Source organism: Chaetodon auriga, chromosome 7 (assembly GCF_051107435.1).
Source record: "Chaetodon auriga isolate fChaAug3 chromosome 7, fChaAug3.hap1, whole genome shotgun sequence".
NCBI classification, from domain to species: Eukaryota; Metazoa; Chordata; class Actinopteri; order Chaetodontiformes; family Chaetodontidae; genus Chaetodon; species Chaetodon auriga.
Genome location: NC_135080.1, coordinates 10,395,538 through 10,419,806, shown reverse-complemented (window position 1 = coordinate 10,419,806; position 24,269 = coordinate 10,395,538). Strand labels below are relative to the sequence as shown.

Below are 24,269 nucleotides of genomic sequence, written 5' to 3'. Positions count from 1 at the left end.
AGCCTCTTTCACACTGCTGATCACCAGACAGACCATATCTTTTCTGTTCCTAATAATCTATGGACTCCATTTGCATCAGCCATCAAAAACTTTATATTGTCAACTTTTAAAACAAACAGAATCTCAACAAATTCAAACATTCATTGCAAATGCACTGTATTCACGTAACACTTGCAAACAAAACGTCATTCTTTTTCAAACAAGCTAATTTTTCTATAAGAATACCAGAAAAAAGGCACAAGGCTGACTGTTCAAGTGAGTGAATGAATGCAATCCACGCCTGTCTGTCGTCACAAGGAGGCTTGAAAAGTCAGACAAGCTGAGACAAGTTTACAGCAAAAATGAAAATCTGACAGCCTTGAAACTGTTTTTAACTTTAAATTAGAAACAGCAAATGCTATTTACCAAACATTCTTTAAGCTAAATATTTTCTAAACAAGCCAAACAAAGCGCTTTGAGGTGGATGTTCACAGTAAGATTTACACTGAATAAGCACATGATCACATCTCAGCACTGCAGAGCAACCTGACAAACTGCTACGTCACAGTCTTTTTGGTGCATTCTGATTCAATGTCTCAAACATCCTCCACCTGAAATGTCTTAAGTTTTATATCGACAGTCCACTGAGATGCAATTCTCATCCCTCTGATTACTGAGGTGGCTGCACGTTGATCCGAGATCTGTGCCTTCGAGGCGACTTCTGCAGGAGGATGTAGAGTTGTCGATTTTACAGTTTAGCCAGGCTCTTCTCCAGGCTCTCTATTTCTGCACCCCCGTCTTCGCCCTTGCTGCCACGTGCGCTGCACTCCAGGAACTCCACCTTCAGTGGCAGCTGGCTGAAATCAAAGTCCTTGCCTTTTTTCCCCAGATACACACTGCCGCCCACAGAGCCATCCTGAGAGCTCAGGGCTGCAGAGCGTGTCACTCGTAAGGTGTTCCTACGAGAGATGAGACAGGATTGAGGCATAACGAAGGCTAGATCCCCAACTAAAGCAAGACACTGGATCTGACCGGGCCAGTGCCTTGCATGGCCTCCACTAGTGTGTGTGAATGGAAAAATGTGCTATAACAATGATAATTTAACAAACCAAAGATGGCAAAGCCTAAACATTCCACTTAAAGACACCAACACAATGAGAAGGAAACAGAGGAAACCTTCAAAATAGAAATTACTTAATGTATCTTTTAACTTTTATGTCATTGCTGTGCACTTAGTAAGACTAATGACCAGAGTCTGACTATAATAACTGAACTCTTTTTCACTTGCGGTAACAACACATTGACAGCTTAACACACATATGAGTAATATTACATTTGTGATGTAACAGTTACAACATCAATAATTAAACAAGATTGTAATTAGTTATTATAATAGAGAACGTGAGGTGTACATTAGCAGAAATTTAGCAGAAAATATATCAGTTACTTACATTTCCTTTTCCAGCTGCTGCTGAATCAGTTTAGCTGATTTTGCCATGGTGATGTCTGTGAAGTGAATAGACCAGTAAGTAAGGGTGCCATGCAATGCTAAAGATGGGGAACAAGAGGTAAATAACTGGTTCATTTTCATAGCAAAGGGGTTGCTGAACCTTGTTTGTTGCATGCCACCAGGAGCGTTGGGGCATTCCTGGAGATCACAGTGTCCGTCAACAAGACGTAAAGGAACTCTGCCACATCTCTCACTTCCTTCTGGAAGATCGCGCTGTCCACCACAAACACAATGGCTCTGTGGAGAGGAGTGAGGGAGGGCGATGATGAGAAACCAATGTGATCAGGACATATCGGTCAGGTCACTGTCAACTTTACCTCACTAATGCACATCTGTTATTCAGACAGGTTGTCCTGTTCTCACCTGGCTGCAGATTTAAACTTCTCCAGGTACTGAGGACGAAGACTGTCATGTCCTGGCAGGTCTATCAGAGTCCAGGTGCTGGCCTGAGAACAGGAAGGAGGGGGGACATCTGTAAAACATACTCATCACGAAATCATGATCACTGATGATAAACCGAACTTACCCTGTCGTTTTTGGCTTTGTATGGAGCGCTGCTGTCAGTGATGGAGGTCTGAGTCCGCTTGTACTTTCCGGACAACAGCTGCCAAAACATGAAATGCACAGTCAGGTACAAAGCAGATTAAGCGCGCATCAGCTGAGTGTCCTGAGACAGACAACGTGGCGATGGACACATCAACTCACCCGGCTGAATAGAAGCGTTTTCCCGGAGTCACACAGCCCGACCAGCAGCACAGCGCTTCGGACGGTTTTGCTGGAGAGAAAGTACTTCAGAAACACTGAAAAGAGAGGGCATGGACGCGATTCATGTTTTGTGTCGATTAACCAAAGATAATCATTAAGTATGAATGACTTAACGTGCGGAAATGCTGATAAGCTACGCAACTGTCAGCTGCTGATGTTAGCGTCCACTTTGAAGTTAGCTTCCTAGCTTGCTAATTCAGCTAATGCTCATGAAGCACGCGTTTCGTTATCAAATTAACATTAGAGATTAAATGTCAGCGCTGAATATCCTGCTGACAAAACCGCTTTCCAACAGCCCACTATGTGGCCAACTATGCTAAGCTAAGCGCTAGGCCTAGTTTGCTAAACTAACGTTAGCATGCTACCTACAGCACTAATGCTAACTTCTTACCAAAGGTGATGACAACGACAGCCAAAGCGACGATAACTCCGATCAGAAAAACGGGGTCTTGGTCTTCCAGCTGCTGACGAAGAGATTCAATATAAGGTTCAAATGGGTTTTCTGCCATTTCCACGTCTTCTCTCTCTCCCATGTTGCTACCGGTGCTGTCTACCTCCATCTGTCCGCCCAAGTTAATCTGAGAGTGGGACACGTCTCCTTCCATCTCCAGCCTGTACGGAGCCTAAAGCGTCAGCAGGGGGCGCTGCCGACTAGGATGGATTATTCATTAGTGTGGCGCTGGAACCAGTCGTGGGCCCCCAACAAATCCAGTTGGTCAACAGTCGTTTGATTATGGAAGCCAGTTTCTCCCAAGAAAAGGGAGAAAAAAGAAAGATTGAAACAGCATAAATGGAAATACTGAGGTATGTCGAAGGTATGAGACAGGAAGAAGTCACCGGTTTGACTTGTGCTATTCATTCAAAATTATGATGGTAAGTTAAACAAATCATTGTGTATTAAATCAAAAATAATTAAAATCAAAATCAAGTCAAAAATGATTCCATGGCCAAAAGTATGATTTATTCATTATAAATTATCAGATGGGCTCTAGTAAATCCATATCTTTTTATATCCAAAGTCAAAACTGAATGAGGTAATCAACAACTTAAGACATTTTCAGACATAGGTCCCTAAAACCTTTGTTGGTTACTTCGGTGTGTAAAATGATGCATATTCTATACAAATATTCAGGTAAATAAAATCTCTCCGCCTTCAAATTTGGGTCGGTGGTTTCGTTTGAAGCAGAAGCGCAGGTATTATATACTAATGTACTATATCTGTAGGCTAGTTGGTATAAGAAAGCCAGATGTTAATCTGCAAAGGGAAAAATATATGACAAAGTGATGAAAACGACAGCATTCATCATCTTTCCATCAGATTTTACTGTCATCTGTCTTTGTTATCCCCCGGTTTATAGGCTTGAAGGACAGGCTTAAATCCCTATCGGGTATCGCTCAGTTTACCATCATCTTGGGAATTAGGAGGATATAGACCATAAGAAAAAGACGCTGCAATAGTTCAGAAACTGAATTCAGTATGGGCCATCACATTCACATCAAGGAGCTAAGGGAAAACTGAAGGGTCGTGGTTTTTCGATCGGGACCAGATGCGCTTTTACGCACTCCGTCTCCAGCCCTCACATTCAGCGCGCTTTTTACGCACACTGGATATTTGACTCCTCGGTCCTCGGCACTATGTCAAACGTCAGAAATCCGCATTATTCTATAGGAAGAGGCTGTGTGTCATTCATGTGGGGCTCTTGAGAGGGCCAGTTTGTTTCTCGTCGGGAAGACGAAATGAGCTGGTTTCAGTGGAGTTTACTTAGACTTTCTTTCCCCATTTGTCTTGAAGTACTGTAGCTCTGTCAAAGAGGGATTTTTAACTCCGGGACTTACTTGAAAATCGTCGGTATCTGCGGATATCTCTGTCAGGGATAAATCAAAAGCACACGATGGCTTTGTCGTTCTTCTACGCGCTGTGCATGTGGATGAGTTTAGTCTGTCCCTCGCTGGGAACAGGCTTTGTTTATCACTTTCCAGGTATCACTCTGCAGCGGCAGCGAATCAAGTCGGAGCAGAGCGGCAGCACTGGACCGCCAGGTACCGGGTCCCGTACCCAACTCAGGTGAGCACATGTGCAGACTGGAGATGGCGCCTTTTCACTGCGGATGTTGTAAAAATGCAATCCTGATTCTACGTCTTGTGTTCCTTAAAATGTTTCTCTTGTTTTTTCACAGTATGTCTGATCTGATAACTTAGTTGTCTGATTTCATACAGTATGTGTTCATAAAGTATTAACATTAAGTGTGAAATCTATTTCATGTGTATTTTAGGAACTGGTGTCAGTATACTGTTTCCAGGACAGTGTCCTGTCAGGTGCACAACGGAACAGAAACCTCAGTCCAGAGAGTGTTTCAGGGCTGTAGATGGCCCGGACCCTGCTCCAAAGTCATCAGGTACACTCACGGCTGAGCGGCCCCCTTCGGCCAAGTCCGGTTCCCTCTTCAACTCTGTCAGTTGTCTGTGATGCTGATACTGTTTTGCTGTTCAGTGATTGTGATCTTGTGATTTGTGGGCCATGGGGCCTCTGTCGTGCCTTATTTTCATCCTTTTTCTAGCTGAAAATGTTGGTACTGGCAGTGGAAGAAGATCTTTCACATAAGTAAAACCTTTCACACAACAATGTAGTTATACTCTTTTTAACTTACATAAGTATGGAAACAATCAACTTTATTTTATCTTTAAATGTCCTTTAAAGGTTTCCACCAGAAATAGACAGGACTGAATCCCTCCATGGGGATTAGAAGGATAATGTTGCATAAAATGGAAATATTCTATATAAATGCAACATTTCCAATTCAAATCGTGCCATTCCCCTCCTCTCACTCAACTGTCCACTGTCAAAAACGTCCAGAGTACTAAAGTAAAAATGAATCAGACATTATCTCTCAGTTTGATCATGCCTGTGCATTTGTGTGTGTCTGCATGTAGCTCCAACACATATTCCTGAAATCAGTGTGCTGCTTCCTCCAGCTACAGGACCCTGATCAGGCCGTCCTTCAAGGTCACCTACAAGCAGGTCACTGTGCTGGAGTGGAGATGCTGCCCAGGGTTTGTGGGAGAAGAGTGTCGTGAAGGTGAGTTTCTCATCTTTCCCTTTTTTCTTCTTTCACTTGATGCAACTGTCTTGAACATTGCAGGGCAGAACGTGATTGGAAGCAAAGTCTTTCAAGGACTGAAATAAAAGCCATGTGTTTTGGTCCCATCTGCGTCGTTTTAGCAGCTTTACCCACATCAGTGCCCTTTTTTCATGTTTGGTGGTGTGTAGTCGGGTAGCCTGCTAATCGTGCTCCTGTGAAGGAGTCGACCTTTTGATATGATTGTAAAGTTGTTTTAAATTAAGATTGAAAGTCTGCTTTGGATTACTTTTGGGAACGTGGAGTGCAGTTAAACAACAGTTGAAAGGGATCCTGTGCTCTGTGGTTTTGTACCTTTGTCTTTTACACTGATGCATTCAAGGCGCTTCTGTGCCTGGAAGGAGGATTAGAATCAGTAAGCATCTCCCTCTGCATCGCTCCTCCTTTGTACTTGTGTGTGAATACGTGCACTGGACTCACACGCATTCTCTATTAACTGCAGACAGCGCAGAGGCACTTTTGTCTGTCTCCCTGAATATTATCATGGCTATTACAGTCAAAAGAATGAATGAAAAAAATCTCACAGGAACGTCCTGCAGAGCCGCTTGTAAAGTGAGGAGGTAGGCAAGGTCTCACTGATGGGCAGCGCTGCTCCTGGATACCACAGACCACAGCCCAGCAGAGACCAGAGTTTTCACCCATCCACCCCTGCTCACAACCACACTGACAAACATGTTTTCACATATTGTATTTTAAACATCATGGATGCCTGTAAAAGGGTGTTTTAGGCTGCGTTGGCTGAGATACACTTAATTAAAATGCAGAGTTATTTTAATGGCTTTCTATTAAAATTATTTAGCACACCCAGCAACATGGTAGATTTTTTTTGGGCTGGTCACAGTAATTCATGTGTAACTGCAAAAAGCAAGGCCATGGCCTATCCACAGTTGTCCAAGATTAACAGTTACCTCAATGAGCAAGTTTTGCTTATTGGTCATAATTACCACACCTTGTTCCATTTTGCAGGATCATTCATTGTTGCACTTGGATGGGCAAGATTTACCACAAGTTAAGAAAACACACATTAATACTAATGGAATAAGCGCAGACGTTATTACAAAGCCTTTGGAAACCATTATTTGCTCGGCCATGGATATTATTCCACCCAAAGATTAACACGTAGCTTTATCCGCTGAGTCTCTAATGCCAGAGATTACGGTTCACTTGAGACCAAAGTGGTTGCAGGAGTGTGAAGAGGTAATCTGGCTGTTTATTTAACGTTTGCTGAAATGTATTTGCAAGTTGTAATGGCTCTATAGCAGGAGGAAAATTGCCTCCATATGCACAGACAGAAAGCCAGGTTGGACTCAGTGAAGAGACTTTAAAGACAGAGGCTGATGTCAGTGGACAGTCTGCTTCACACTGAGGAGTGGAGGGAGGGCTGGCAGAGGCACGAGTTAGAGAGAGGGAGAGGGAAAGTTAGGACGAGTGCACAAGGAACAGCAAGGTGTTAGAACTGGCAGTGCAGAAACAGCTGTGTGGCAAGAGAAGAGAAGAAGAAGAAGAAGAAGAAGAAGAAGAAGAAGAAGAAGAAGAGAGGAGAGGGGTGAAGTGTAATGAGGAGTGTTTCTGTCCCACAGGGCTCCAGCTGCTACAAGCTGCCCAGACGGCACCAGAGCAGAGAGCCGGTTGTGTGGGAAAGTGGCCCCACTGAGATTAATGAGCGTGACACTCATCGACCAGGTCTTTGTAACAGACGTGACCGTGCTAAGATCAGGCTACAGCTCTGAAACAAAGACTGGTTCTCCTCATGTAAGATTAACCTCTGTGCAACAGGGTCAGCGAAGCGTAAATGTATATTAGGAGTAACTTGGAATACATAAATAAGGGTTGTTCCTCATAGTAATACCACTGGAGAACATGTTAAAGTCATACCACAAGTTTTTTAGTGGTTCCTCAAAGAAAGCTTTGCATTAAATCACTTTGATTTTTGGATCACGCTGTTACATGAATACTTACATGTTTCTGCTTTCAGTTGCCTTTCGTACTGGTTATTGGAGGAGACTGCATGACAGTCGTAAAAATACGTCATGCATCATATTTGAGATCTTCTGAGGGTCTTTGAATGAAGTTTCCCCTTCATTTCCCTCCCTGGCATCATCACAGAGATATGCGTTTGTTTATATCACATTTGACATTTTTGGGAAATGTACTTATTTGTTTTCTAGCCAAGACTTGGATGAGAAGACTGATCCACTCTTGTGTCTGTCCAGTAAATGTGAAGCTACATCCAGAAGCCAATTAGCTTAGTATAGAGACCTCACCTCAAATCACTACTCCTGGCAACTAAATAGTCCTGCACATACTGTAACCCCAGTTTGGTCATTTTACACGTCAGTGTTTCTTTGAGATTAAATAAATTGGATATAACGTGTTTTAATTAGTGAGTTTCAGAGCTGCTGATAGATTTTGTTACCTTTGGACAGAGAAAGGTGTACTCTAGCTTCATATTTTCCGTGCAGACATGAGAGTGGTATCATTCTTCTCATCTAATTCTCAATAAGAAAACACATTTCCCTAAATCTCCAACTATTCCTTTGAGCTTGGACAATTTTTGCCTTTATGCCACTGAGCCAACACTGTGCATGCAGCTCTGTGCAGCAGAGAGCCGCTGCAATGAAGACTCTGAGCCAGCTGCTTTATCAGAGTGAGGAAGGACAGCCTTAACCACTGAAAATGACATCACCTCTGGTTTTAGTTTGATGGGGTTCTGGCTTCACTTCAGAGGCCCCTGAGGCCCTCAGAGATGTAGATACAGATATATAACGATGCCTGCAGAGCTGAAGTTAAGTCTGTGTGTGCTGAGACGATGCTTGCTCCTCTCACCTCTGTTCATGCTCTTGTTGTTTCATATTTTGAGCGCAGAACCATTTTCTGCCTGACACTAATATGGTATTCTTTTGCCATCAGCATTCCTTCGAAAAAGTCAGAAAATGTCCATTTATCAAGGGTGACCTGGAGCGTAAAATGAACTCGTTTGGCCTGTTGTGATTTCTTGTTTCTGTGTTTTCTTTGTTTTGGTTTGAAAAAGGAATGACACAATATGAAGGCCAAATCTACACTGACGCCAATGCACCATTCCCTGAAAGTCAACCAAATGGATGCTTCACAGTTCTCTTAAAATGTTTAGAACTGAAATGATTAGCCAATTAATCAATCAATTGACTGGCAGAAAAAAAATCTTCCCGCTATTTTGACAATTGATGAATAATTCCAGCCTCTCAGCTGTGAGCATTTTCTTGTTGTTCATATGTGACACTGGTCTGAATATCTTTCTCTCTCTCCTTTTGGACTGTTGCTTGGACAAAATTAAGAATTTGAATATGTCACCGTGGGATTTAGGAAATTACTTCATCTGAATTTTCTGACATTCTTTACTTTTGACAATTAAGTGAGAAAATAATCAGCAACAATGCCAATGATCAGTTGCAGCCCTAAAAATATTTAACATTTCCCATTTGAATCTGCACAAATCTGAAGTGATGCTGTAGGTTAATGCATCAGTCATTAAATGTGCAACACAAAGTGTTTTCACTGTTGGTTTTTGCTTTTACGTCCTCCAGTGCATTTGCTGCTTTTTATTTTGTCCTCTGTAATGACCTTATATCATGCGGCCGAGCCCCACAGCGGATCTGGTCACAAAGCCTGAATTTTTCTGTGTTTGCTAATGGAAAGTGGGCGTTTTCTGAATACATTTGGTTGACACCCTGACCCGTCAATATTTTTGACAGCCTAGTTTGTGCTGGCTGTGTACGGTGCATCTCAAGATTTACATTTTGCTTTCAGCAGAGTTGTGTTAACACATGACGGCATGGAACACATTTGGGGGAAATGTGTTCGTAATTTCCCTGCCTCGGCCCCTGCGCCCCCTCCCCTGCGCTCCATCACAGCACCACCCCAGCGCCTATCTGCACACACGATCATATTAACAGTAGGGATTGTGGGTAGTGTGTGTGTGTGTGTATGTGTGTGAGAACGAGGGAGCCTCATCTAAAAAGAAGAAAGTGGCAGGACCTCCCCTGATGAGAGCAGTAACCTTTGATCTCATGCAAAAGCTCAGGAAAAGAAGTTTAACAAAGTCTGAACCTGGGTGTGCCAGCACAGGATTTTATGTTCGTGAAGTTCACGAGGAATTTCATTAAAGAAGTGAAAAGGTGGCTGGAAGCTTAGGGTGTCAAATGTGCTAATTTGTTAATGCTTCAGCTATGAAGCTGCTAAAGTCACTGTTTCCCCTCTGCAGCTGCATGAGCAGGAAGAGAGGGAAGTGTGTTAAAACCCATTGTTGGAGGGATTATCTAGAACACCAGCTATATTATATCATTCAAAAATACCTTTCCTCCATTTTTCCATTTTATCATCTGCACTCTTCCCTTGCAGGCCTTTGCTGTTTTGCCCTTGCCGTGCCCTTGCTCTTTCTTGCCACTGCCGGCCTCTTTATCTTCGATATTCCTTGCTGCTTTCCACTTATCTAACTTCCTATGTCCTTTAGATCTGCCGCTCTCCTCTCCTTGGAGTAAAGTGATAAAACAGAACCATATCCCACATGTGCTCCTCCAGACCGCAATCTCTACAGTGTGCATATGACTGATGTCTCTGGTACATCCCTGGCTGTGCTCAAATATAGGTCAGGCGGTACCCTTTGACCTGCTGGGAACTGTGGGATAGCTCGGCTGTTCCTGGCCCAGGTCTGATCTGCCTGATGGATGATGATCTATCTGTTCACGCTCCGTCTGTGGTTTTTCAGGTCTTTCACCACCTTATCATCAGGTCTTCCTGCCTCCCTTTGTCCCTCTGTCTCTCTGTCTGCAGCTCTGTACGTCTCTTTATGCTGGGTTAAGCAGTTCACTAAAAAGTTTCCCGACAGTCCGTGAAGGTTGGTGTAATCTGTAGGTTTTTGCTGCCAGGAGATCTGAATCTGTCTGCTGCCGTCATGTCCCACTGGAGATTTCCCAACTACAAGTTTGGAGGTCGTACAATATGTTTTGTGTTTTGTTTGGTAAGAAACAAACCATGTTTGTTTGTAGCGGCTTTACTTATCAATTGTTAAATTGTGCACAAAATACAAACAAAACTATGAGTCTACAACCATGCTAGCAGCTCTGTAACCAGGCACAGTGGTGCTTTTAGCTAAATGCTAACATAGCATGCTAACATGCTCTCCCTGACAACGTTAACATGCAGGTATAATGTTGCATGTTTGGTAAGCACTGTGGTAAACGTAATTGAACGTAAGGTGAAGCTGAGGATGATGGGATTGTCTTTTTTAGGTATCTGGAAAAAGTTTGACTTGAAATGAATGAATGAATGTCTCTGCCAAATTTCATGGTAATCCCACTGACAGCTGTTGAGATATTTCACCCTGAATCCATCAGCCAACCGAGTGAACAGCACTGCCACTGCTGCTGAGGCCCTGAAAACTAAACATTTGCACTCTGACATAGATCAAAACATTATGAATAAGCAGCAGTGAAACTCGGCCTCTATTGTCTTACTTCTCTCCTTTTTTCATAGTCGACATGTTCCAGCCGCTTAAAATCAGGGCTCATGGAGAATTCTGCATTTCTCGTAGGTAGTTCCAACTTTACATACTTACAATATTTCCAGTGTGACTCTTACGTTGGGATATTCTGCCACTCTTCTCCTCTCTGTCTGTGTCTCTGCCATTTCCATTCTCTCCACTTCATCAGACAACGCGGTAAAACCATTTGAACCTCAAAAATGTTGCCCTCATTGCAGCCGATCACTGTGCCATCGTTTTCCTTTACCAAACTCACACAACACCACCTCATAGCATGTCGATGACTGCATGTCTGTGCACCAGCAGGGCCATCCATCTCCAACTGTTACCAATGTGTTGCGAGTGTTTCAGCACCACTGCACAGTGTCCTTTGTTGGCCAAAGGGCCGGAGGGTGCAGCGTGATGGGGGACGAGTGGATGCATTCTGGTCGCATGAGGGAATGACAGAGAAATTAGGTGTACTTTCAGATTGGAGGACATTCAATTTGTCATTGTTTCATGGCTATGCCTCTGGAGGAACGTCAGATTAATAGCGGTGCCTCATTGTGGTTTTGAAGTCTGTTATTTAGTCATTTACTGTATCTTGTTCTGGATGAAATAATGGTTTCATACATCAAATTTAATGGTAAATTCAATTATTTGCCAAGTATTTATTACTTGCAAAATGTTGCAAAACTTCCATTTAAAGAAATGCTGTGTGGCCTGTCAGCTGGCATCATGGTGAAAAATGCTAAATGGTCCCTCTGTGGACTACCAGACATCTTGGTTTTCAAAAAACGCTCCATTCACCATCATCCACCAGCCACCGCAGTCAAAGTGGGTGTGTGATTTAGTGAGTGAGAGTTTGTGACAGTATAGTGTGTGTGTGTGTGTGTGTGTGTGTGTGTGTGTGTGTGTGAGAGAGAGAGAGAGAGAGAAAGAGAGAGTGTGTGAGACTGTCTGTACACGTTTGTGTGTGTCTGTCTCTCTGTGTCTGTCTGTCTGTGTGTGTGTGGGTGTGTGTTCTGTGCCAGCTGCTCTCCATGCCAGCAATAGCTGACCACTTGCTGGCCGGGGCCGACACAAACAGGCTCCTGGGACACAGCCAGCTCTTGGAGGCCGACTGTGGTTTGCACACACACACACACACACACACAGACTGGGCACACACTGTCTGTGTATCTTGGGGATGTGACAGCGACTCTTAAGACGGTCCAAGAAGATGTTTCAATACATCATCCTTCCGTTCTGCTCACACATACAGACATGAAAATGACTGTCCCCAGCTGTGTGCGTCACGGTTTGTTTTGTGGTTGAAGTTGTCTGTGTGCGTGTGTGTTTGTGTGTGTGCACGCGTTAAAAAAACTGCACACAAGAGAGTGATTTCTTTGATCTATATCCAGGTCTAATGTAGGAAATGTAGCTGCCTCAACAGACGATGCCCACAGTCTGACTTATGCTCTTGCCAGAATATCCCGTGCTTCCTTGTACTGTAGATCAGCGCAATAATGGAAGTGATGATTCATAAAAGCGGTCGGTCTTTTTGTAGTTTGCTGAGATGAAATATGCTCTTTGTTTTGGTTCCTCTGATGTTTAAATGAAGATTTATCTTCCAAGAGTTTCTAATCTTATTTACTCTCTGTGTGCTTTGCCTGGAGGGAGTTTGATCCAAGCAGCCAGTCTGCTCTCGTCTCTCAGTTTTCATCGCCAAATTTAACAGTTGAGCTTATCAAAGAAGAGTAACGTCAGCTTCGATTCTGTGTCATGTTATTTATGGACATGTAATCCATTTGCATGCTGCATTACCAGCAATCTGATAGCTTTATTAATTGCATTTTATGCAGTTTAAGTTTTCTGTTTCTGTGGCCATCTTAAATCGTTTCCACTTGTCTTGTAACATTACTTTCGAAATGTCTTTTCTCAAGATCAAATATGTGTATTTTTTTCTTTTATAATGCTCCTTTAATCAATTAAATGTTGGTCTTCCCCTAATTTTCTGTGAATCTTCAACAGTTTTAGACAAGATGTATCATCTGAAAAACTGCTCAAACATCAAAATCCTCCTTTTCTCTTTGGAACAGAAAAAGTTCCAAATTCGTTCTGTTTATTTGGCTTCCCACTAAAGACAACACAATTCTGAATCTTTCCCATGAGCTGAGCCCAATCCAAGAAAAATAACCGTGTCTTATGTTGCCATGGTGTAATTATGGATCTAAACAGACTCTATAGCTGTGGTCCTGTTCTAAACATCAGCTCGAGCACAGCGGAAGTTTGGTTTTCTAACCCGACATAATTAAATTCCAACTGCAGGAACGGAAATCCCGCCCACCACCTTTAGAGAAAAGAAAAGAAAAAAAAGAGAAAGAAACGCAGTTGTTTTGCTCTGGTTCGCATTTGTGGTCAATTGACTCGTTTCTGGTGTTTTCCTGTGGTGTGTGTTTATGACATAATAAGATATGGCTGGTTTATTTCTGGCTCTCGTTAGACAAGGGATTGAACAAGTTAGCTCGTTAGCAGGGAAGAGTGGACCTGGAGTAGCCTTCAGAGGAGCAGTGAGCCATCATGGACCAAGCAGCTGTGCCTATTTCATTGTCAATTGACTATACAGCAAAGCAGCTACTGCATATTGAGTTAAAGTACTTCACTGCTAGCATGCTAACATTTGCTAATTTGTGCTAAACACAGAGTACAGCTGAGACTGATGGGAAATAGTATTGGACCAAGTGGCCTTTGAACTAATGATGGTGTGAGACGAAAAGTTAAGGGATCACCAAAGACATCAGGATTCATCCTCTGGACTATATTAATATCTACTTCAGTTTTCATGAGACTCATCCAACAGTTGTCAAAATATTCCACTAAACATCAGATATCTCAGCCTCATGGTGGCACCAAAGGAAGAGTCAAGGGATCAGGATTCATCCTTTGGGAACCATGAATGTCTGTACAAAATCTCAATAGTGCCAATGAAAATCTCAATTGTTGGACCTCCTGACCGACTGACAAACCAACAGTGCCATTCCCAGAGCCAGGCCTGAGAGCCAAGTGTCACCACATCATCATAAAATAACTCTTGGAATGCATCACAGACTGATGTTCTGTATATACGAGAGAACGAGTGTCAGAGGGTGGAGACTTCCTCTGGGCTGATGATGAATAACTGGAAGAGATGAAGGCAAATCAACTCATCAGTCCTCTCACATTGTGGAGCCCATGATTGCCCACAGTCTTGCTGTTGTGCTGCGTGCGGCTTTTGATGTCCTTGGTGTAGTCGCTGAAGAAACCTCAGTGCAGTCAGTCACAACAAACCGCTCACGCGGGGTCATTGTGGCCTCGGTGGTTGAATAGCTTTCAGTATTTGGGTTGATGAATCCTGAGGAATGTGTTTTGGGTTGAGCTGTTGATTGTTGTTTCCGTTTGTGGCTGAGCTCCAGGGCGAGATCCGAGATGTTGAAATGAGGCATTGAGAAACCACACCCCTCCAGTCCGATACACCACCGGGTTGGATGTACATGACTGTAGACACACAAGCAGACATGGCACAGATGTTCCCCCTGTCCTATTTCAGTGGAGCAGAAACCGTAGCGGCGGCCGTTATTGCCTTGTGTGCGGCGGTCGGAGACGATGATTTAGGCAAACCAGAGCTGTTTGGGTCATTTTTGTTGTTGCTTTATTTATGAGCACCAGTTGTTCCTCGTTCTAGGTATCCCTGCAATGACCACAATGTGGGTGGGTCCCATCTGTGGGACTGACAGCTGACATTCCAGACTTCTTATGAGCCAAAGACCAGAGGACAGCTCAGATTTAGAACAAATGCTGGGTTTTTCTATAAAACTGTGCTATGCTGTACTTTGGATTACAGCTCGTGTAAAGAATCCAGAATTTCAGCACAGCAAGGAATCTGTGGCTTAGTGCGTGCTGGACTGGTATATTTTATGACACAGATGGCCTAAGTGTCTAAAACAGACTGAAAATAATGTAGAAAGTCTCTGACATAGGGGACTTTCAATCAGACACATGCAAATAAATATTTTGCTGGTGCTTCGAAAATTAATACAAATAAACCGTAAAAAGATAAGCAAAAAGCAGCTTTTCCCTCCCAAGTGTTTAGACTGATTCTTAAAGGATAAGCAGCTATTGTCAACAAATGCTATAAAAAGGACAAATTCAACAATGCATTAGTTCAACTCTGAATACTTAACAACTCTTTCTGAGGAACTCACTCCAAAACCCATTGGTTCCTAGTGAAGATAAGTCTTTAAAGCTGCTATAATCAGTGACAATAAATTACCTCATGTAATGTAAAAGAGTTTACTCATAGGGACAAACCCACAGAAGATTATCACCCAACCTGTCACAACTCACAACTCTACTGTTTTGGTTCATTTTCACTGCTTTATGGTGCAGCCAGCCGCTGTCATTGTTGTGCAAAAAGCTCGGCTAGTGAGCATGTACAGCACTGGGATGGTATGTGCTGGATTGGCTCTGCATAACGTTCCCATGTTGATCATAATGAAGGAACTTTTCACACAATGCAACAGTTACGATGTGTTCGTAATAGCTGCTGGAGAACGGCAGACCTCTGAGGCACAGAGGAATCAGATATGTTACACAAACAGTTTAGCTGGATCAATTAACTGTTTTTGGACTTTTACTGGGATTCCTTGACTGTAAGTATCCTTCAAAAGGCACTTTAAAGGTGTGAAGGCAACCAGGCACATCCTCAGTCAGATAAATTAAAACTGAATATATTGTGTCTTAAAAATGTCTATAAATATTTCTTGTAGACATTTGGAAATGGCAGTGGAAGGATGTGGATGTAGGTGTGTGTGCTAATGTGTGTTTGTCTGCGTTTCCATGTGCTACACTCAGTTAATGCTTTTGGTTTCAGTATCTGGAGGATGCGAGTGTGGGCATACAGGCCATTGCTGCCAGTGAGCCAACAGACAGAAAACATGCCGAGTCAGGACACAAGCAGGTGTGGGCCAGGCTCGTATGTGCGTGTGTGGGAGAGGATTTCACAAGCAGTCTAATAATATTTATCCTGTGAGTGAGTGACATGATTTAAGGAGGAACTCCTGATTAATTCTTGGGTCTGGTTTGATGGACATTATTCTTGTGTATCTTGGCCTGACCTGATCGGTGTGAGATAGAGAGATACGAGTGATGGTGCCAGGATGAAAGAAGAAACAGGGATGAAAGAGATGAGGCAGAGACGGAGAGAAAGGAAAAGACAGCTGGCGAAGAGGCAGCGTGAAAGCCTGCTGTAATGTGGAGACTAAACTCATCCTTGTGTCTTGTCTTACAGAGTGTATGAACTGTACCACTTTCACTGACATGAACAGCAGAGTAAATGCCATTGAGTCAAAGGTAAAGAGGATCCGTCTGAAGTCTGTTTATGAATCATTTGATTTTAAGCATTTGTACACAGATGACGTCATACGAAGCTCTTGTTCCAGATCAAGCTGTTAGAAGAGGGACGTTCATCCCTGCCGACTGTCAGCAGTTTACCGGAGGGCTCAACGGACAATGAGGTGGACGGACCCCAACCCACGCCTATTGGGCCGCCATCATACCTGCCGCCAGGTGTCAACACATCATGAAATATGTAGAGGAGATGTTTGTTTGTGACATTATACAACTGTTTTCAGGTCTTCTTCTTCCTTGATGCTGACTCTCTCTTTGTTTTTTTGGAGTGCCAGGAGGCAGAGGACCTCCAGGGCCTATCGGACCACCAGGGCTTCCAGGTTCTGCTGGACCTCCAGGTCCGGCTGGAAGAGCAGGCCTCCCCGGACCCATTGGTAAAATATCAAGATGAGGATTTCCAAAACTCACAATTGACCACATACACATACAAGACTGATTGATTTTGTGTTTTACCTTGATGCTCAGGACCAAAGGGAGACAGAGGTCTACCAGGAGAAATCGGTCTCCCCGGCCCTCCTGGTCCACCGGGTCCTCCAGGGCTGAGCTCCTCTCGCGTCCGAGAGCGGGGTGACGTTTTTCATGTGGACAATCAAGGTGAGCAGATGATTCCCTCTTCCAAACTCACTCTTTTACTGTAACTTAGGGCTAAATTGTCCCAGATGGTCTCAAATGAGAACATAATAGAAGTAGATTTTACGCACATGGCTGAATTCTGACCCGGGAACAATTGTAAAACCAGTCAAGCGTTCAGTTTTTGGATGGTATGAATTGATGCCAAAACCACAGGCCCATTTTCACAGTTCGTCCTACGTTGAGTCATGTGCTTCACCAGTTTCACACACTCACATCTCATGCACTGTGTTCATCCTGTTGCTGTCTTTGCAATCATTCTGTCAGGCAGAAGATGAACCCTGGCCAGGTGCAATTCTATGGGTGGAAAGTGGTTTAAAAGGGGCACAGGTGGAAGCACAGAGACTAAAGCATACTGCAGCTGTTACCATGCATTTAAGTGAGCAGTATTTGTCTTTAGCTTTCAGCGGCACACTTACATTTGTAAAGGAGAGAGTATTGTTTCTTTGCAGGGCTGGCTTCGATTGAGTTTAATTGTTTCCGTGTGTTTTGCTGCTGCTGAGCCACTGTTTACTGCAACCTCTTTTAGCACCACCACCAACAATGGAGCCAAATGCCCACATACGAATCACAAAATTAGCTCAGGTGGTTTTAAAAAGACTGAATCAAAAAAAGACACTGGTCGTTCCAATCCACTTAAATGCAGCTTCACTTGTTTGGCTACTCCCCACAAACATCTGTACAGTCAAACACATATAGACACTTCGACATGGAAATAATTGATTCCTCATTTTTGAAAGTATGAAATCTTTTGAAATAGACAAGACAGAAGAAAAGGCCCCTGTGAAAAGTTACATCTCTCATGTTTAAAATCCAGGTTTTGCCACAGGGAGGCAGTAGAAGTCCGTGCTATAATCATTACCTCATGAAGACTGCTGGCTCCAATTAGGCTTTTGGCTGCGTCTGCCTTTCTGAGCCGAGACTGTGTCTGTGGGTCTGGAACTATGTAGATTTGGGTCTGTGGGACCGTGTAAGCTGAGGGGGGCCAACTGGCTGTAAATCAGGCCTAATTTGTTAGCTGTCAGCACAACAGTCTGCGTTTGGGGGAACAGGCCGCGGCCCAGAGCCAAAATCAGGGCTAGCTATGAACCAGGGAGGGAGATAGTCTGCCACTCATGTGGAGTTTCTTGGGGAGGCAGCCAGGCTCGAGGAGACTGTAACATTAGAAAATTAGTTCCAGAGGGAAATCTGCTCCTTCTAGACCCTTTCTGTGGACTGTAGCCATAATGTAACAGCGCTGTCTCAACACAGGGGAAGACTGATTCTGAGCATATGTTGAAGTGGAGAGGAAGTGGAAGTGTGGTCGCAAACAAAATTTATACTTACAAGCATGCTATGAAATATCCAACATGCTGAGAACAAGGCATGACTTCCACCTCCTGAATGTTTTCTATGAAGAGAGATCATGTGCAAGCGTTTTACTGCTCCATTAAATGGGACCTCTTTTAGATCGACCAGCTGTTCTTGTCGATCACGCTGGATTCAGGCCTGCTGGTGACTGCAGAGGAAACTCTGCAGAGTCAGACTGCAGAGGAGACTCTGCAGAGTGGTGACCCCTGATGTCTTAACTCTTCTGTTGAGTTGAAAAAAGGATACCACTCGCTGAGATTTAGCCTGTTTGAGACCCCAGTAATACCAATATATGGATGCATATAACTGACAATAATATTAAAGGTGGAAGTAACTGCAGGTCGACAGCAGCAGATAGCTTTAGTATCTTCAGATCCAGGTTGCATGTAAATCCAGCTGTGTGTGTCTGAAATGTATTATGAGTGACCCCTTTTGGTCAGATTTCACTTTCTTGCTAATTTGACTATGATGAAACTGTGTCTGCTGCTAAATATGAAGTATTTTGGAGGTTTGTTGATACACATACACAGACATCTTTGTCACCTTTGAGTGTGACTTTGTAAAGCTGTTCATATGAGATCAGATCACCCATGATGCACTTCAGTGGTAAGAGTGAATCAAGTGTGTGTTGGTGTCTGGGTTGAGATCAGGGGGATGGTTAGCAGAGAATAGCTTTGCTCACCAGCTGCACCACTAAAAATGTCGAAAACATTATTTACAGATGTTAAATGTTTGGGGTCAATTTAAAACCATGTTTACCATAAAGAACCTGTGGAATTACATGAAACCTATTTCATACCACCATTTCTTTCCTGTCCGTAAAGCACAAACATCCAGTGTTAGAGCTTTGGCAACCAGCAGTGATGGAGTCATGGAGATTTTGGCAATTTTCACATGTAATTGGCTGGTTACTGTGTTGCAGCCTATGAGTCACCTCAGTTACTATGCACGGTGTGGATCAATGAAAGCATTATAAAAATCCAGTTTAATTTGAAGTCATTTACACCAGGAAATGGAGTATAATTTGACATCTGGTTGCTTCTGTTGACGCCAGAAGAAAAGTTAAAGGGCATTATTCAAAGCATTTTGGGTACATGTGCACATGAACAGACTATTTGTTATGTTAGGACATGATCTTAATGATTAGCTGTAAATACACCTCTTGCTGTAACATGATTGTTAATGACCTTCAATCAGGTGTTAGTTTTATTTTCTCATTACAGTCTCCATTATCTTTTGTGCAAAGTTTAAACCAAACTTTTATTTCAAACTTCTGCTTTGGTTTTTCCCAGAGGAGATCCCTGACCGCCCAGCTCTCCCTGCTCCTCAGATCATAGTCGGGCCTCGTGGTGCAGCTGGTCCCATCGGTCCCTCAGGTATGAATATAAGTAGTTTCCTGCCCACAGGTTAGCAGGAAAAACTACAAAACCAGAGCATGTTCTCAGTCCAACACAGTTCATGAAACATGCATGTGTGTTATGTATGTATATATACAGTATATGTACTGCATATAGATTGTGTCATGATTGAGTTTTGACCTCTTGGACAGTTCCATCATTACAAATGCATGTAGTGCAGCCAAGTGTTGCTCAGACTCACAAAACTTTATTTTAAATCGCAGTCAAGTTCCCAAAATTTCCAGAGATAGGAAGCACGTCATGCTAATTTGGAACGCGTCAGAAGAAGCATAAAACACTTTAACACAATAACTTCAATTTTCTTTTTAATGTAATTTTGTTAAAAGTGATCTTTTGAATTTGAATATTTTGATTATATGAGCATTATTCAATAAAACAGTACAAACAGATACAAAATCTATGTGTGACTTTGTCATACGAAAACATTGATAAAGCCATTTAATTCAAGGGGAAATTAAGGCGAAACCTTGAGAACATGAAGGTTCAAGCAGTTAATCATGTGTTTATTTTGTAAAAATCTCTCTCACAGGACAATGTAATTTCTGAATTAAATCAAAGTGTGTTAAATTGACTGAATTGAATTTTGACATTGCCCAATAGTCAGAGCCAAACTTAAACATTTTGACATCCATCCCCCTCATGTGTGAATGTTTTTTAATGAATGACACGACAGGCCCTCCAGGACAGAGAGGACCTGCAGGGATACCGGGCCTGCCGGGACAAGATGTGAGTGTGTGTATCTGTTGATCAATAACAATCTGAATACACGACTGCCATCATTAACGCACGCCCTTCTGTTTACTGCCATAAGGGCAAGAACGGCCTCCAAGGCAAGCCGGGGGATCCTGGGCCTAAAGGAGATCCAGGGGAAAGGGTGAGGCTGCTTTAAAAACCGTCCTCATTATTGGATTAGCAGGCTGGCTGAACATATTTGAATCTGATGAACTATCGAAATGCTTTTTGTTCTACGGTTTGTAAATGGTCCTAGCTGTCATGCAACCTTAAACACATTAAAGGTGAACAAGCTTTTCTTCAAAGACGCACTCCAAGCCGTGACTAATCCTCCCCCCTCTCTCTCTCTCTCTCTCGTCCGTTCGAGGCCTGGCTCACTAATCAGGGCAGCCATGTCGGGTCCCCTCTTTTATCCGGCTCTCTAGTGGGCCTCTGTCTTTAAACCTGATCCCCTTCCTCTACTAGCATGATTTAAGATTGGAGATCTGGTGAAGAGGCAGATTAGCACAGGGGATAAAGAATGCAAGCCAGTGAAATGTGCATGTGGGCAGGAATCGTAATTTATTTCTCTCTGCTCTTCCTCCACCAGGGGAATCCAGGTGTAACAGGCGAGCAGGGCCTACCTGTAAGTAAAAGATATTGTGTCGCAAAAGACACGCACAAAACACAGAGGTGACTGTCTTATTGTACTACCTTTTCACAGGGAGCACCAGGGCCAAAAGGAGAGCCGGGAGAGGGCTTGAATGAGGTAAGAGACGTCAGTATCTTTTCCTCCTGGTCTCATCTGAAAAATGCTCTGAAATGAATGCGACGGTGTTATTCAGGGCGAGGCCGTGCAGCAGCTCAGGGAGGCCCTGAAGATCCTGGCCGAGAGGGTTCTGATCCTGGAGCACATGATTGGTGTTCATGGTGAGGAGAAAAATAGAGGTGGAGGGAAACGTTTTTCCAGACCTCAGAATGATCATGTTAAACGTGTAGTTTGACATTCTGGGGAGATTATTTGCCTTCTGCTGGAGACCTAGGGGAGAAGATTGAGACCACTCTCAACCTTATCAGTTAAATTTAAGGCTACAGCCAGCAGCTAAAGTTAGCCTAGCTTAGGGAACAGGAGGAACCAGCTAACCTTGCTCTGACAATAGATAACAAAATTCACTTACCAGCTCTCTAAGGGTGATTCAAAACGCTACATCTCATTTGCTTAATCTGTCAAAAAACCAAAGCACACAAACAACAATTTGCTGTTTTATGACGGTGTTTTGCCGGCACATAAATGTTGTTTTTACTCCTCAGTTTTGGTCTGAACCGAACACAGGATATCTAGCGTGTTATAACGTGTCTGGTGGTGGTAGCAGGATTTTGTTACCATTGAGGCAGGTGAGCTGTTTCCCCCTTTCCATCTTCACGCTAAACAAACAGACATGAGAGTGGTATCGATCCTCTCATCTAACCCTCCCCCACAAAGCAAATAAGCATATTTCCCAAAATGTCAAACTATTTTTTAAAAGCAATATTTGAAGACAAGCTTTTTTTTCTCTTGGATGATGGTTTTTCTGTCTTCATGTCCTTACACAGACAACTCTGAAGGATCTGGATTTGGCAGCATTTCGGACCCCCTGTCTTTCACTGCCATAAAGATCAAACGGCTTCCGCCTGTCCAAACCCCTCCAGTACTGGAGGAGAGACACAGACGAGCCCCCCTTTAACACTATAGTCTAATTTTGTGTGTATGTGTGTAATTGTGATGGATGTGGCAGTTTTTGTTTATATCATGTTTCTCATACTTTTATTATTTCAATTTATTTGCCTTCTATTGTCTTTTTGTTACAGCTGGAAAAAAACGCAGCTCTTTGCAGACATGAGATGTTGAACATTTCGTCCACATTAAAAGGCTTTGTTGAGCCTTTTTGACACTGTTGCCGCATGATCCTGCGTAACCTTAGCAGCAGCGGCAGTTGTACAATGTTGTCCAGTGAAATACAACCTCATAAAGTATTATGAAAGTTCTTTGGCATCTTTTTTTTTTCCCTCAGATTAAAGTCTGCCTAGTAAACACATCAGTTTCCTCAGCTGATGTTGCAAAGCTCCTCCGGCTGCAATGTGAGTTCCCGAGAGCTGGACCCAAAATATACTATTTAGTGTCAAACACATTTTTGGAACGACCTCGGGGTTCATCCTGTGTTAGCCTGTCAAACATATTTCTTCCTTTCTCTTCTTTCTGTCTCTCTCTGGTTGCTCTGTCTTGTTAAAACTGAGGTAAGACATGACAAGCTGCCAAGAATGTCTGCTTAAAATAAAGTTAGGTGAAATGAATAGCAGCTGGAGAGCACACATCTGGAAAGCAAAAGGAAGAGATACTAAAACAGTTGAGTTTTGGCCTGGAAACCGTAAACCCTGCTCGGCTCCAGCGCACCTTCACGTGACTGGCTGATGGAGACAGGATTATACTGACGTCTTCACAGACAGCCTCTGAGATTTGTTCCCAAACTGATATGATTATTGTATAATGAGTCTCTGAGAGACCGAGCCTGTTGGTTTCTGAATAAAGCTTTGGCCATCTGGTACAATCCTTGTTTTCTCCATTACAAGGTTCATGTGTTCAGGAATAGATTGGCATTATTGGATATAAGCTCATTCGCTTTCTTGCTGAGAGTTATATGAGCTTAGTTAACACAAAGACTGAAAGCAGGGGGAGGCACTAGCCTGGCTGTCTCCAACATTTGCAACCTCATGATGACAAGAATGCTGCTCTCGTATCATATCGTCACGCATGAAGCCTCTCAAGCCAAAATAACAGGAGGTTTTCCTGTTCTTCCTGCTCTACCAACATTGCTTGAATACACCCCACAGCTGAGAAAGGCCCTCGCACTTTACATGCTGTAAAATCACAACTTTTTTTATGCTCAGGTTTTTGTATGGATTAAACAAACGAGATGTAACGTGTTAATCACTGAGCTTTAGGTTGGCTGGTAGGCACATTTTGCTTGATGTTCAAAGCGAAAGAGTTTATTTCCCAAAATGTCAAACTTGTTCCTGAGCCGTCATGAGCAGAAAAGAGATGAACCTGTCTGTGTCTGATTAGTTATATGTTTCATAACCTTCAGTCTTCTGATGTCTTTTAAATACTGCTGTTTTGTTGCGTTGTGTGCATGTTTCATTATCTTTTATACTAAGCAGTGTGTGCTTTCTCGTGTCATTTGCGAGGCGTTACGCTCAGCAGATATCTATGTGTTGATTATTGAAGTGAGATTAAAGTCACAACAACAAAGGGATTCATTTCATGGAGTCACCACTTTATTGCACAATAACTACATTCACACATGCTGTACGCCACGACTTCACAACAAGGCCAGACTATTTCCAGCCAGAAGCTTCCCCGCTCCTCTTCCTCTCCTTTTCATCTGGCTGTTTCTTCTCCTCCTTGTTCTCCTGCTCTTTGTCCCCTCCTTGGGTGATCACATAATGCAAGTTCTCATAGTCAAGGTTCTCCACGACACCCAGAGGCAAGTTTGTAAACCTCTGATTTAGCCTACCTGTAAGCAAGTAGGTAAAAGGTTTATTGCGCTTTCTCTTTTTTTTTTAAATCTGCAGCGCTGGTGATGAGGAGGGCTGTCAGGTTTGCAGAAAGGAATCACACACGATATTACATCTACAGAGAAATACAGAGCTGGCTTTTGCCATTCAATTAGCTCATCAGAACCGGGAGATAAGTGCGGTTATGTATCATTGTCATATATTCCACTCTGGCCTCTTTGTGCACTCTTTCATCTGTGCTTTGCCTGCCTGTTTCTGTCTTCCTCCTGATGTGCCCCCTCCTCCTCCGCCTG

General features: G+C 43.1%; 2 protein-coding genes across 3 annotated transcripts; one reads left to right on the top strand and one right to left on the bottom strand.

Moving 5' to 3' along the window:
• Window positions 1–69: 69 nt before the first annotated feature.
• srprb (SRP receptor subunit beta) lies at window positions 70–2,859 on the bottom strand. The gene is made up of 7 exons (XM_076735599.1): window positions 2,646–2,859; window positions 2,195–2,289; window positions 2,016–2,093; window positions 1,853–1,935; window positions 1,590–1,726; window positions 1,431–1,485; window positions 70–938 (listed from the first exon to the last, which is right to left on the bottom strand). Exons 1-7 carry the CDS (start codon window positions 2,857–2,859, stop codon window positions 728–730), a joined length of 873 nt encoding a protein of 290 aa, XP_076591714.1. The 3' UTR covers window positions 70–727.
• Window positions 2,846–23,695, top strand: col26a1 (collagen, type XXVI, alpha 1). Of its 2 annotated transcripts, none has more exons than XM_076735591.1 (14): window positions 2,846–4,319; window positions 4,528–4,650; window positions 5,228–5,331; window positions 16,197–16,258; window positions 16,348–16,474; window positions 16,591–16,689; window positions 16,781–16,909; window positions 19,588–19,671; window positions 20,387–20,439; window positions 20,525–20,587; window positions 21,035–21,070; window positions 21,149–21,193; window positions 21,270–21,354; window positions 22,018–23,695. In XM_076735591.1, exons 1-14 carry the CDS (start codon window positions 4,147–4,149, stop codon window positions 22,146–22,148), a joined length of 1,314 nt encoding a protein of 437 aa, XP_076591706.1. In that variant the 5' UTR covers window positions 2,846–4,146; the 3' UTR covers window positions 22,149–23,695. The 2 variants fall into 2 exon arrangements, with proteins under 2 accessions (XP_076591706.1, XP_076591705.1); XM_076735590.1 differs by having other exon boundaries at window positions 16,585–16,689.
• The last annotated feature ends 574 nt before the right edge of the window (window positions 23,696–24,269 follow it).